At 34.4% G+C, this 14,269-nt stretch overlaps 3 protein-coding genes and 2 pseudogenes across 4 annotated transcripts; 1 reads left to right on the top strand and 4 right to left on the bottom strand.

Annotated features, from left to right (window-relative positions):
- Nucleotides 1-115: 115 nt before the first annotated feature.
- LOC120198259 lies at nt 116-991 on the bottom strand (annotated as a pseudogene).
- Nucleotides 992-4,403: 3,412 nt separating this feature from the next.
- On the top strand, nt 4,404-5,974 carry LOC120197837 (high mobility group B protein 3-like). 2 transcript variants are annotated; one of them, XM_039199236.1, is made up of 8 exons: nt 4,404-4,662; nt 4,761-4,809; nt 4,953-5,048; nt 5,183-5,240; nt 5,329-5,373; nt 5,460-5,540; nt 5,608-5,697; nt 5,789-5,974. In XM_039199236.1, exons 2-8 carry the CDS (start codon nt 4,769-4,771, stop codon nt 5,804-5,806), a joined length of 429 nt encoding a protein of 142 aa, XP_039055167.1. In that variant the 5' UTR covers nt 4,404-4,662; nt 4,761-4,768; the 3' UTR covers nt 5,807-5,974. The 2 variants fall into 2 exon arrangements, with proteins under 2 accessions (XP_039055167.1, XP_039055166.1); XM_039199235.1 differs by having other exon boundaries at nt 5,786-5,974.
- Nucleotides 5,975-6,969: 995 nt separating this feature from the next.
- Nucleotides 6,970-8,586, bottom strand: LOC120198317 (transport and Golgi organization 2 homolog). Its single transcript, XM_039199654.1, has 5 exons — nt 8,476-8,586; nt 8,197-8,386; nt 7,906-8,112; nt 7,285-7,476; nt 6,970-7,161 (listed from the first exon to the last, which is right to left on the bottom strand). The coding sequence occupies exons 1-5, from the start codon at nt 8,556-8,558 to the stop codon at nt 6,988-6,990; spliced, it is 846 nt and encodes a 281-aa protein (XP_039055585.1). The 5' UTR covers nt 8,559-8,586; the 3' UTR covers nt 6,970-6,987.
- A 1,175-nt stretch (nt 8,587-9,761) lies between these two features.
- LOC120198347 lies at nt 9,762-10,516 on the bottom strand (annotated as a pseudogene).
- A 160-nt stretch (nt 10,517-10,676) lies between these two features.
- On the bottom strand, nt 10,677-12,519 carry LOC120198446 (glycosyltransferase family 92 protein RCOM_0530710-like; the record flags this gene model as incomplete). Its single annotated transcript, XM_039199794.1, has 1 exon — nt 10,677-12,519. A coding segment is annotated over one exon (1,743 nt), but the record flags the coding sequence as incomplete, so codon positions are not given.
- Between the last annotated feature and the right edge of the window lie 1,750 nt (nt 12,520-14,269).

The following is a 14,269-nucleotide window of genomic DNA, read 5'->3' as shown; positions in this document are numbered from 1 at the left end:
GATTATTTCCTTTAAAACAAATTTTGTATCTCTTAAGATAATTTTTCTTAAAACAAAATATTTAAATATATTTTACATTAAATAAATTTTCGTCTCCCTTGAATTCGTCAGTAAATCATCCGAGCAAGCCAAACTGTTCGACAAGATTAGAGTAAAAATCATAGCTTCGTGCCGATTCCACTTTCCCAATCAACTGATCAATCGCTGCTCACATGGAAAAACAATGAAGATGTTGATGCAAAAAAAAAAATTGTAATGGAATAATACTACCTAGTACCTGTATCGGAATTCTGGAAATAGAAACTTTCAACCCCGTTTGCAATGTTATCATTGAAGCCCGAACTTACTGGTTTCGTCCTCTTATCTTTCGTACCGGCATCTTCCGAACGCGCCACAGCTTCTCCATTGACGGAACCCGCTGGTGCATGTAACTTTCTTTTTGAACGAGCACGGCGATTCTGAAACCAATTATACACATTCGTTTCGGAAATCTGACCGTGTTGGGCAAGTTCAGATGCTATCTCCTTGATTTTCTGTTTACTCGGACTCCCGGTCCTTGCTCGTACATATTCTCCAGAATCTGAAGCTGCACTGCCGTTGGAGTCCATCGTTGTCTTGCGGTGATCTTCTGGCAAATCGAGGCTGACACTGGATCACAGTATAGATTCCCCAATCTTATTCCTGAACCCGATATAAAAGAAACCGAATAATCCGCGAAGAGAATAAGAACAAATGAAGCAAGGAAGAGCAGTGAAGGGGAAAAACCAGTGAAATCGTGGTGGGGGACATGGATTTGTGCAACTCAGCGAGTTGCTCAGTAATTGAAGCGTAGGCGACGATCTGTTTCCTCAATTCCTCTACCTGTTCATCGGTCATCACTTTACCGCAAACCCTATTCTGGATTTGGTATTGCAAATACTTTTCCGCTTGTTGGAGTTCTTGATTTTCCCACTCCATTTTCTCTATATTTCTTATTTTTTTTATTTTATCGGAAAATATTCCACCATTGAAAATCTCAGCTTCAATTTATCGAGGAAGAAGCGGCAGCAAAGATGGTAATTAGTAGCATGGGTAAAGATGATTAGAAAATTGAGCAATTAAGGGAGCGAAAAACTGCATAAATTGGCAGATTTTAGAGAGAGATCTGAATCAACTTTGTGTCTGATTATGGCAGCTTGGTATTTCTGTCATATTGAATTTTAGTTCCCCAATTAAAAAATAATAATAATAAGATCAAATTTATTTCTTTATTTTATTTTTGGAAAACTTTTAAATGGTTCAGAAAATGTAAATTTCCCATTTAACTAATAGGCTACAAGTATTCAATAAAATTATTTATATTTGAGAGGGACTAAACTCAGGGGACCAAGGTGTGCATAGAACCTTCGGTCCATCATTGCATAGAATTACGAATTATCATGATTTAAATGATAAAATAAATATATAATTTAAAAAAATAAATATTATTACAATTATCTCTAAATATATAACATATAATTATAATATTATGTTGAATTGAGTCAGATTTTTTAATACTAACATTATCTCATCTCATTTAAACTCAAAGTTTAAAAATAAAATACCAATATAATCAAATGAGGTTGAAACTTATCGAGTTTGAATAAAATATTCATGCTACATAGAACCCTCTTCGAAAGAGTGCATGATCCATGTGTTTACAACCTTCAATTTTATGGTTTTGCCATCGTGTATAGATTTTGTTTTCTTTCTCGTTTGGCTTCTCTGTAGTTTTATAATGAAATAATTCAATTCAAGATGGTTTTAATTTAAAATATTATTTTGGTTTATTTTAAAAGTTATTTAAATTCATAATATTTTTATTATAACCGTAAAGTTATATTACAGGATTTAGAACTTATAATTAAAAATATTACAAGAAAAATAGTAGTTTTGGTTGAAACTTATTTAACCTAAAAGGTTATTATATACAATCTAAAAAATAAAAATTTTAATTGTAATTAATTTTATCATTTTTAACGTTATATTAACGAAATGTATTTTCTTTTGGTTTTTGTTTTCTCTATTATGTTGTTTTTGTTTGTTTTGGGCTTTTTGTTCTTGAAGTCCGGAGCTATCCCTTGTGTGGTCATGAGCTATTGAGTCCCCCGACTTGCCTTTGTCCGGCCTGCCACATTGTTACTTTATCGATGAGAAAACGATAATATAAAAGGCTATGCGTGCATATCAAATAAAAATTGACTAAATAGATAATTAAACGACAGATAAACCAATCAGTAATGGGTCGGGTTTTTGGTCCACCCAACCCAACCTGAAAATAATAAATCTTCCATTCGAGATCTAATTCGACCTGATCAAAACAATACCCGAATCCAACTCGAAATATAACTTAAAAACTGACCTGAAATAATAAAAAATATTATTTTTATTAAATAAAAATAATATATTAATTGGAAAATATATATATAGAGATGGGTATTATTATAAATATTCCTAAATATATAAAGTAAATTTATATTTTTTTCAGATAGGGTCGGATCGGGTATTTTCACCCTAAACCTGAATCCAACCCGAACCCAATTTTTTTTTAAAAAAAAAAAACTAATCCAATCGTGTCGAATTGGGTCGGAACCCGTCAGGTTCAGGCCCCATTCCCATCCCTAGTGATGGGTGCATTCAAATATTCATGGATGGATAGAGAAATAGGAATGATATTTTTATAAAAAAAATTAATTTTATATATATTTTTATATTTTTTGTTATATTTATATTTATATTTTTTAAAATTTTATAAGTTATTATTTCTTTAAAATTTATAAGTTCGTTTCTTTTAACATAAAATCTTACGTATGTCGTTGAATATACTACATTATAAATTTAAGTTTAAATTTTAGAAATAATAATTAAATCATAAAAAATAATATTGATAAATGTTATAATGTAAAGAAATTGTTTATATCTCCACATTAGTAATGTACTAACCTATTGAGTGACAATATCTTTCGGCGTGGGGGGGGGGGGGGGAATGAGAAATGCACGACTATATGAAGGGATGTGTCCCATGTGTGGCAGCAAAATAGAAACATTGCTACATGCGTTAAATAAGTGCTCAAAAACTAGATATGTCTTACAAATTTTTGGGCTCAGTGGCTTCATCATTAACCGGCAAGGAAGCTCCTGTAAGGAACGACTAAGAATGGGCCATCTCCGGGCTGGATATAGAGAGTCCCTTCAAGTTCATTGCACTTATTTGGAATGTTTAGAATCGAAAGGACAATTACAAATGGTTGCATGATAAAGAGCTACAAGAAGATAGAGATGTGGTGGTTGCTGCATGAGGATTGTGCATAAAGTTTAATGAAGCCAGCTTCATTAAAAGCCTTTCCCCCCTACGAACAGAAATTGACATAGTCACATATGTGGAGTCACCATAACCTAAACTCGGTCAAGATAAATGTGGACGAGGCGTTTCAGCTATCTAATGCCACTGCTGCAATTGGAGTCATCGACTCACACAACGCATTGGTACTAGGGGGTATGTTCCTACGAATCGACTCACATTTCACAGTGGAATCAACAGAGGTGATAGCCTCCACACAAGGGATCAAGTTCGCTATTGAGAATAAATGGCTGTCTCTTTTTCCCATATGTATGGGGTAAGGGGAGGTAAGATAGTAGGCTACCCCCAACACCAGGTTGAGAGTAGCTTCCGTAAAAAACCTCCGAATTATGAAATGCCCTCCGTGGGACTCGATCCCACGACCTCAAGGTTAAGAACCTTGTGCTCTATCAACTGAGCTGGATGGTCATTTCTATAGTGTACAAGCTTTCTAGTCAAAGTGAGAGTGTCTCAATCTTCTCATTGTTGCTCAACAAAGTTCGCCCATTGTTATTGAGGATTCGTGACCTTAAAATCTTTTACGTCAATCACGAGATGAATCGAGTAGTCCACACTTTGATTTAGTGGGCATTGTCGAGATCTAATCCGTATTGATTTTATTATTGTCGAACCTGAATTTATTAAGTCTGTTATACTAAATAATGATATTAGAATATAACGATTTTTCTCTTTTAAAAAATTAAAGGGTTTGCATACAAACTATTATATTTGCTTATTTTGAGCAATAAGAAATAAGATCTCAAAATGAAATATTAGAAATGAAGCGTAAACTAAAAGTTTTATAAAAAAATAGAAAAATAAAAATAAAATATTAAAATGGAATAGAAATAAAAATTTCAATATTAAAATATAATTTATGAAATATAAATATATTTATAACATTTAAGGCGACAGGGGCAGTAATTTACCAAATTAACCCGTTACGCGCGTCAACAAAAGAAAAGGAGAAAAGAGGAACCAAAGACCTCAGTGAGAGCAAAGAAGCACAAAGGAAACACAGAAGTGCAAGAGGTGAATCTGGGAGAGGCCTAAGCTTAGGAGCTACGCAGCCAATCCAGTAAAAGGACACGGATCGATGACGTGGCATGAAATATCCAAATCCCGCCTAAACCCCCCGATTTTAATTTCGTGCGCAATTGAATTTCAATTTGCACCTCAACTTAATATCTCCGCCTTTCGCACCACACTCTCTCAACTAGCTCCTCAATCCCTTCCTTTTTCTCTCTCTTTGTTTCCCCTCTTTTGTGTCTCTTTTAACCCTAACCCTACCTCTCCCTAACCAGGTATGTTCCCGTCGATTTCCCATGATTTTTGGCGATTGTCGTCGTTTTTTCGACGGAATATCTCGAATTGTTCACTGATATGAGGTTTTTATTTGTAGGATTCAATATGAAGGGAGGAAAATCTAAGTCAGAGATGAAGAGCGCCAAGTGAGTTTTGTGTCTTCATTCTTTTCGTTTTTTTTGTTTATCGTTCCCAGATCGCGTTTTATGAGATACGAGATCTAGATGGGAGTTGCGAAATTTTTATTGGTTGATATTAATTGTTTTTTTTATTTTGGATTTGTTGCTAGGCTCAACGTGAAATCCAAAGCCGGAAAGAAATCGGGCAAGGCTGCCAAGGATCCAAACAAGCCAAAGAGACCTGCTAGCGCCTTCTTTGTGTTCATGTAATTTCGCCTTTTTCTCCCGTCCTACAGCTCTATTACGTGTCATTAACGATTCTCTGCTGGTTTTCTCGTGTTTCGTTTATTTTTATGTTACGTTTTGTCTTATCTAATTAATGTTACGTTTTGTATTTTAGGGAGGATTTCCGTGAGCAATACAAGAAGGAACACCCTAAAAACAAATCCGTTGCTGCTGTAAGTGTCACAAATACATTTTATGTATTTGTCTGTAGCCAAATGTTATGTTATTCTTGTAACTTAATTAAATTTGTTGCTATTTTAGGTTGGCAAAGCTGGAGGTGACAAATGGAAGAGTTTATCTGAGACTGTATGAATTTATTTGTCTCGTTTAGGACTTTCAAAACATGTATGCGTAAATATGTTTTATGATTGAATTTAATTCATTATTTTCAGGAAAAGGCTCCTTATGTGGCCAAGGCTGAGAAACGGAAGGCTGAGTATGAAAAGAACATGAAAGCTTACAACAAGAGACAGGTAAATAATCCATTTGTGTTTTTAAGGTTCTTTAATCAACGTGGCTAATAATTGACGAATTTTCCAGGCTGAGGGACCCAAAGATGAAGATGTGGAATCTGAGAAGTCTGTGTCGGAGGTGAATGACGATGAGGATGATGAGGAAGGCAGTGAAGATGTGAGTTTTCAATATTTCAGTTATTTTGTTATTTGATTATGGGTTTGCTATAGGTTGACTTACTGAATTCGTTCCCATTCAATGCCAGCAGGAAGATGATGATGAGTAGGGATGAATCCTTGGGATAGTGTTTGATCAATGTAGGCTGTGATAGTTTTTGATCAAAATCTTATGTTAATGCTTTGATGTTTTCCGTGTTAATTCTCTTGGATGCCACACCATCTAAAGGGAGAAATGTACCTCAGAATCCTGATGGTTTCTTTTGACTTTTAGAAAATTAAATAGGCTCTAGATTGGATATCTACTGCTATACGTACTTGATTAAAAGTTTAATGTCTTAGATGAATCCTTTTGTAGAGAATTAATCTTCTAATTGGAATTCTAATTTCCAATTAGAATATGCTTGTTCTTATTTCCAGTTTGATGATTTTACTTTTTTTCTGGAATGCAATTTGTTTCTACTTTTTCTATTTATGTTGTGGATGCCGCTCGTTTTATGTTAATTTCCCGATCTAGGGAGAATTATTTGTTTAACTGTATTGGCTTTTAATTTTATTGATTTGCATTGTCGGTGTGAAACAAATGTTCAAGCAATCAGGATTATCTATATCATGATTGACATGCTTTAATTATTTTTCTGGTTGACGGTGGATGTAAACCGAACGTTTCCACTAAAGTCAACGGTTTAACTTTTTCAAACAACCAATGTTCTACACGAAAGTATGAAGTCAATTAGCCGATATGCGACTCCACATAATAAAGGGTAAATTATATTAACGGACCTTATACTTTTATAGTGTTCGCATATTAGTCGTTGACTTTTTAAAACTTATATTACTTTTTTTGAACTATTAAATGTTGGAATTGATTAGTTCACACTCGTTCTGTTCATCCAAAATTTATCATTATAGTGGTAAACAACGATGTTTGAGATTTGGATGGAATGACGATAAAGTTTTTGAGCATGGTGAATATGATTGCAATGATGCTAGAAAAAACTTAGAATGATGATGGAGCAGATGATTCAAATTATAATTTTTATTTCTCTATCAGAGAGGAGTAGTAACAATTGACAAGCTCTCATTTGGCCCTGAAAGATAATTTTGAATTCTCTATCAGAGATGCAATTGGGTCGGAGTTCCGATCTGCAAATAGTAATCGACACCAAACTTAGAATGCAGTAGTCTGTTTCTCGCAAAATTTAACTCTTCCCTGCAATTTGTCTTTAGTTTTGTACATATTACAGTATAAAGCATACAACGGCACGCCATTAATAAAATCATTACATGCTTATAACATACACAAATAAGTAAGTTGAGTAGTACAATCCCTAGTTTTTTTCTGGATGAGATAGTTGATTGTTCTCTCAAACCACATATCCTTTTCAAGATATTTATCATAAAAGCTAACTTCCCCACCAGCACGTATGGTCAATGCTGCAGTACTCCTCGTGCCACAAAGCCCCTGTGTCCCAAAAATCAGATGTTAGAGCAGGGAAAAAGATTATACTTTTTTTTTATCAGATTTAACATTGGTTTTTTTCTTCATAAACCTAGTACAAGAATGGTTTAGAACTTGGAATTTTACCCGTGGGGTGTCCACTTCAACGAATATAGAGCTATGGTTGAACTCCCAGTCGAGAGCACAAATGCCTGGTAATTTGCTTTTATCAGCTTTGACTCTGTCCTTCATTAGTTTCTCAACCATTTCTTTCACCATTACTTCTTTTCTGCCATACTTATTCAGCATTTGTTTGAAGCGTTGACCTAATCGGACAGCCTGCACAGAGGGAAGAGATGTATCAATGCTCCAATGTTATTGATGGAAAAATTGTGGTTGTGACACTTGTTGGAAAAATGGTGATTTATATATTGATCATTAGTAGCGATGTTAAGTCTAGGGTAAGCTGGTTATTAATAGACTGTATTATTAATACTGTATGGTCATATAAATATAGTTTTTAGATAGCAAATTTGACTTTTGACGTATCATGTAAATTAATAGTGATCATGTCAAGAGATTAATTAGATGAAGAATATAGAACTCCAAATACTTGGATCGACAGAAGAATCCTTTCAAAAGCTTTGATATGCGTAAAAGAGTGGTAAAAGAGGTGAGACTTGCAACAAAATCCGAGAAAGGTACAAGTGTGCATTTGCATTTGGGTATAACTTTATAGCAATGTAATGAATTATGGGTATAACGTACCTTAGGCCAGGGTGAGTCAAGCTTGGCATTTGAAAGTACATGAAGACCTGGGGAGACAAGTTGAATGGTAATGGGTTCTCCTATTGGCCTATTGGAGATATAAACCATTGATTTGGATGGAATATCAGCCACTATGAGGTTAAATCCATTGTATCGATGAGCATCCACCATCATTTGCTCGGCAAATTCCATGGGGCTCTTTGTGCTCTGTACCAACAACAGTTTTTGTTATATTTAATGAATCCACCGCCGTTAATGTTTATTGAGCTTGATTAAACTATACAGGTTTACCTTCAAGAAACGTAAAGGCAGGTCTCCGCGACTCTTGGTACGCTGAAGGTGATGAAGCTCCCACACGTTGGTAAGGAAAGCTACTCTACCTTGTCTGGAACATGCCAGCCATGTTCCTCCTGCAACTTCATCTCTTCCTCCCAATATCTCATAGCCATCAACATCCCACCATGCCAATGCCTTTGTAGGCCTTCAATGCCAACCATAAACAATTCCCATAGTTCAATATATGCATACATATATATTAAGGAACAATTGAAGTGAAAAATGAAAAGATACCTGTTGTGGTATTCATCTCTGTTATGTAGCAGAAGAAGAGGATAGAGTGGATGAGCTTGCCAAATAAATGCAGCAATACACATGGAGACGATATAAGAATATGAAACGAGAAAAGATTAGCAAGATTTTAAGAAGAAAAAAAACTGAAGATTTCTTCGTTTGTTTATGCTTCTTTGTTCGGACATCGTCTTCCTTTTATGTTGTTTATTATAAAAGATACTGCTCTGCAACTGCTGCTTCAATGGTTTTGGGAAAACAAATGGCTAAAACCCAGAGAAGGAAAAACAAAACAAAACCAAAGCTGCGGGATTCTACGGTATTAATGGGTGAGGATCCACTAACCTTGTGACGTCAACCAATTAAAGTCGGTCACCTCAATAGCTATCCACAAGTGGGTCAAACTACAAATTAAACGAACATGAAATCGTTATAATATTTTAAAGTTTTACATTTGAGCACTATAAATGTTAAATGTCTTAACGTTCAATGTGAAATATTTTATAGTTATCTTTAAATATATATAATACTTTATATTCATCTTAAATTAATAAAAAATGATAAAATTGTTTTAGACTATTTGTACAATGTTTATTATACTCTGGTTTGGTTGTTTCAGGGCATGTACTTTCTAAAATTTAAAATTTTGATCTTAATTAAACAATAATTATTAACATATTAAGTCAAAATATATTATTAATTTACATATTATAGATTTATTTCCTATTTTCAATTATTTTAAATCTCTATAATGTAATTATATTATATTTTTACCATTTGAATTGGGATTAGATTTTTAAAATTTAAAAGATATAAAAAATTAAAAAATAATTTAAAATATAAGAATTATTTTTAAGCTTTATAAAATTGGTTGCTTTTATTTTTCATCTTAAACTAAAATAAGGTAAAGTATCACTGAATTATATAAAATTATTATCTTAAAAACATGAGTTTTAGGATCCAACGATCTAGTATTAATATAAACCGTCTATTTTCACTTATCCAACGAACTGAAATAAGTGTAAAACTAAATATATATGTGAGTTGAGATCCATTTACGTAATGTAAAACATTTTTAATTTTATATAAATTTAAGATCGTTGAATGAGTAGAAATAGGATGTTGAGGTTATCTCCCTGTTTTCTTTTTCATCGAATATCTTTTTACTATTTAATATTAATCTCAATCGTTTATTTTCACTCCTCTAATAGCCGTGTAAAACAAAACAATTTTACGCTATGTAACTGAATATATCCCGTATGTATTTATATATATTCCTCGCAAGATATAAGTTGAGCAGTAAAACTCCTTGCTTTGACATGAATTTAGTCTACTTAAGCTTCTGGATTCGATAATTGATGGTTCTCTCCAACCACACACCGTTTTAAAGATATTTATCATGGAAACTAACTCCCCCACCAGTACTTATGGTCAATGCTGCAGTACTCCTTGTGCCACAAAGCCCCTGCCTCCCACAAAAACAGATGATATACAAGAGGAAAAAGAAAGCACGGTTTTTTATCAGCTTTAACATTATTTTTCGTAAATCTAGCGGAAGGATGGTTGAGATGTCGGAATTTTACCCGTGGGGGTGTCCATTTCAACAAATATAGAACTATGGTTGAACACCCAATCAAGAGCACAAATTCCAGGCGACTTATTTTTATCAGCTTTCACTTTGTCCTTCGTGAGGTTCTCAACCATTTCTCTCACATTACTTCATTTTTGCCATATTTTCTCAGCATTTGTTTGAAGCTTTTACCTAGTCGCAGAGACCGCATAGTGGGAAAGGATGGGCGTCCAGAACTTACATTTGGGTATATTAACTTTATAGGAATGTAATAATTTTGACATAATGTATACCGTAGGCCAGGGTGAGTCAAGTTTGTCATTTGAAAGCAAATGAAGGCGAAACTCGTTGAATGGTAACGGGTTCCCCCTTTGGCCTATTAGAGATATAAACCACTGAATTGGAAAAAATATTACCCATTATGAGGTTAAATCCATTGTATCGATGTACGTCCGTGATCAGACACTCGGTAAATTTTATGTGTTAAATTAATAAATTATAAAGAATTTCCAACTAAATCGAGTTAATTTATTGATAAAATTTTAAATTTGAAACATGCAGCTCGGTGAATTAATCTACTACTAGACTCGAGATGAAATATATAAAAATAATTTTAAATTTGGTCTCGTCTAAGAATTCAATTTAACTCGGGATAAGACTACGGGTGTCGGACAGTAAAATGTCATTAAAATCTACAAATGTGGCTGCCCTATATAACTATGCCTTTGCATTGTTCACCGTTGCCATGCCATTTTGAACCCATCGGGTGTTTGAGAACCGAACCATCTCTGAGTCAACAATTTCAACCTTTCATCTTCCACGTCACAGAACATTTTCTCCCACCGGTCCGGCTTGTTGGGTTCGAACCCTAACCCGGGGGTCCGGTCCTTCGACATCGGGTTAACCCTCGTTCTCCAATCCGCAACGAAAGCCGATACCCTCCTTCGAAACTTGGACACGAACTCCGGCCACGCTTGGTACTTATAGTGGTTGATCACCGCCGCCTCCAACAGCAACTCTTTCCAACTGTAATAACTGTCGTTCAAATCAAAGTGATGGATCACGTTAAGCAACGAATGGTCAACCGCATCCAATAGAATCATCGATTTGTGGCGTTGCTCCGCTTGTCTTCTACAGTTGTATCCCTGTATTACTCCCGTTGCCGGGTGGGTTTTCTGATCCGACGGCCCGAAATCGTTACACTTGATCGAAACTTGACCGGTTGATCGATCGGATGACGTTGATAACAACGATTTAAGCATTGTTTTCGACGGTCGAGATGAATTGTTGAGCCATGATGGTGAGAATATGAACTCATCGACATCGACATACATCATCCACGTGCATGAATCTTTGAAATAAACTGCACTGTGAGAAAATCCAGCTTCTTGTGTTTTAGGCCAAAGCCAGAAAATCCTTTCGATGTTGTAATTTCCTTCTTCGTTGAGCCCTTTTATGACGCTTTCGAGATCGTCGTCGCTGCCGTTGTCGTATAAGATGAACTTGTCCACACCGATCTCGGAATAGTACGTGACCCATTCTCTTAAGAACTTAGCCACGTTGTAAACCATGGTAGTGGCGCACAATAGCGATTTGGGATTCGAGTTTGGTGGCGAGCGCCTGGGGGGAGTAGTGTAGTATGCAACCGAAGGGACGACCAGGTTTTCTCTTTTGATTTCTATTGAGACTTTGATTCTTTCTGCAGCGGCGGAGGTGTTTATTGTGGGATGGTAGCACCTAAATACCTCCTGCTTGGAGCTCGTAACGGCGGTTCTGACGGCGTTCTTGATGTCGTAACCGAATACGCAACTGAATTCTTCTGGGGACTTGTTGATACCTTGACGGTTGTTAACACCTTTAACAAAAACAACCACGTCGGTCTCGGTGGAGAAACACTCGTACGCCAAGAAGTCCCACCGCGGCATCACCGGTGAAGAACACGTTGCATTCGATTCCTTCCCCGGCAACCTCGAGAGCACAGGCTGACGAAACGGCCGGTCTCTACGATTCCGGTTCGGTAGAATGCACTTGAACGCCACGGCGCCGCTGAAGAGAAACAAACCGGAGAAATTTGCCGGACAAGTCTCGTTTCTTGGGAAAAGGCAATATAAACCACTATCGCGGAGCTTTGAGGTCTGTTGATTTTCATTAGATACGAGAACAAGGACTTCCCAGTTAGGTAAAAGAACGGAAAAAGAATCGACGGGGCGTTGAATAGAAGTAACGAGTCGAGCTCGGTGGGTGCGATCGCTTATACCTTCTCTAATGACATTGTTGAAAGAATCCGAGTCCTTGTACCAAGCGGTGAGGTTCAGGGGACGGAACCGGAGCTCCGCCGGTGAAGAAGATACGGCGGAGCGAGAGAGGATGAGAGAATAGGAAGCGAGGAGAAAAATGCAGAAGAGAATAAGGAAGATGGTGATGGTAGTGGGGAGTTTACGAGGCATTGTTTGGAATTGTTGAGTTTCAGTGAATATGTATATATTAACATCCGTGTGATATATATATATGGTATATTTTTAAGAGTACAAAAACGTGTGTTTGAGCTGTGAATTTACGATTCATTTATCATTATTGGAAATAAATTTGGAATCGGGACAATGAAATGTTTCTCTACAACTAGCATAATTTTGGCACAACCAAATCATTATAATACACGTACATATTATAAAAAGAAGGCCTAATACAAAAAAAATTATTTAAATTATACTTTTATTCATTTATTTAGGGGCCTAAATTATTATTATTATTCAATATAGATTTTTATTGTTACAAATTTTATCGTTTTAAATATTTTAACCTTAAAGATTGTTATAAAATTCCGTTAAAAGACACATGTCACATTTATGTAATTTTAAAAATTTTATTTAAAATAATAATTTTAAAAATCCCAAACTTTTGGAAACCTTAAAAAACTCCCAAAAACTTTGAAAATCTTAATTTCAATCCATACACCCATGTTGGTTGTCCTTTGTCGTCGATCGAACCTCCACCAATGATACAACCCCTCGAAGAGCTCACAATTGATAATTTAAACCCGAAAAACAATAATCCCAAAATCGTGAAATTGAAGCAACCCGACGACTCCGACGATAAGGACAACGACGACTGACAAGGAAGATGGCAAAGATGACGACGACGACAATGGTCATTGCTGACAAGGGAGAAATCAAGGATAGGGTTAAGGATTTAGGGATGATTTTAGAGATTTTTAGGGAATTAAGTTTTTTTTTTGTAGTTATAGAGAAAATAGGGTTTTTCAAAATATACTAATATTTTTAAATAAAATTGCTAAAATTATATAAATGTGACACGTATCACTTAATGGAAATTTTTAACTGGCCTTACAACCGATGCACTTAAAATAGTAACTTTGTAACGTTAAATACCTGGATATATTGACTGAAAAATAGTTTAGACACTTAAATAAAAATAATAATACAATTTAGACACTTGTTTTATATTAGACCTAAATAGAAAAGTTTTACTATTCAAACTCATAACATTATTAAAATATATTATTAATTATATTTTAAATATTTTAATCATTACATTTTTATAAAAATGATATTAAAATAATTATATTATTATTAAATATTTAAAATATTATTATTTTTAGTACCTATGTTTTAAAATGAAATTTTTAAAATTTATTTTATGATAAATTAGAACATAAAACACTTTTAAAAAAATACAAAAGAAATCATTTTGAGAAAATGAATTACATGGACTAGTATATTTTACACTAACTAAATACTAGAAAAATGAAGAAAACATTATTTGTAAAATGATTTACATAAAACAAACATCTTTTACACTCTACTAAATTAATTAAGTTTATTTTTTTCATAATTCATTTTTCATATTTTACAACAACAAAAAAAGTAATCAGCCCAATTGAATAATATTATTAAATATTAACGAGACTTGAATATAAAAAAATTTAACAATTTATATATCTTGAATCAATAAAAGAATAAGTATTCAACAAATTAAAAAACAAAAGTACATAGATGCTAGGAGTGTTAGCGTTCAATGTTGAGAGGTTGAGAGTTATCTTTGAACAAATAATGCCTTATACTTACCCCATAATAAAAAAAATTGAATTCAATTTTGATAGATTAAAATAAATTAATCAATTAAACCAAATTATAAACATTCTTAGTAGGGGTGAGTGTTCGATCGAGTCGAGTCAAAAAAATTTAAGTTATTCGAGTTGATGAGTCT

This window comes from Hibiscus syriacus, unplaced genomic scaffold, assembly GCF_006381635.1.
Source record: "Hibiscus syriacus cultivar Baekdansim isolate YM2019G1 unplaced genomic scaffold, ASM638163v2 tig00117056_pilon, whole genome shotgun sequence".
In the NCBI taxonomy this organism is placed as follows: Eukaryota; Viridiplantae; Streptophyta; class Magnoliopsida; order Malvales; family Malvaceae; genus Hibiscus; species Hibiscus syriacus.
The sequence above is the reverse complement of the archived record's forward strand: the minus strand, read 5'-3'. Positions and strand labels throughout refer to the sequence as shown.

Coding starts and splice junctions, on each gene's coding strand:
- LOC120197837 (XM_039199235.1), top strand. CDS start 4,769: ATGAAGGGAGGAAAATCTAAGTCAGAGATGAAGAGCGCCAA. Junction 5,241..5,328: donor AAAACAAATCCGTTGCTGCT/GTAAGTGTCACA, acceptor TTGCTATTTTAG/GTTGGCAAAGCTGGAGGTGA. Junction 5,541..5,607: donor AAGCTTACAACAAGAGACAG/GTAAATAATCCA, acceptor CGAATTTTCCAG/GCTGAGGGACCCAAAGATGA.
- LOC120198317 (XM_039199654.1), bottom strand. CDS start 8,558: ATGTGTATTGCTGCATTTATTTGGCAAGCTCATCCACTCTATCCTCTT. Junction 8,387..8,475: donor AGAGATGAATACCACAACAG/GTATCTTTTCAT, acceptor TTGGCATTGAAG/GCCTACAAAGGCATTGGCAT. Junction 7,162..7,284: donor TTGAAGTGGACACCCCACGG/GTAAAATTCCAA, acceptor TTTGGGACACAG/GGGCTTTGTGGCACGAGGAG.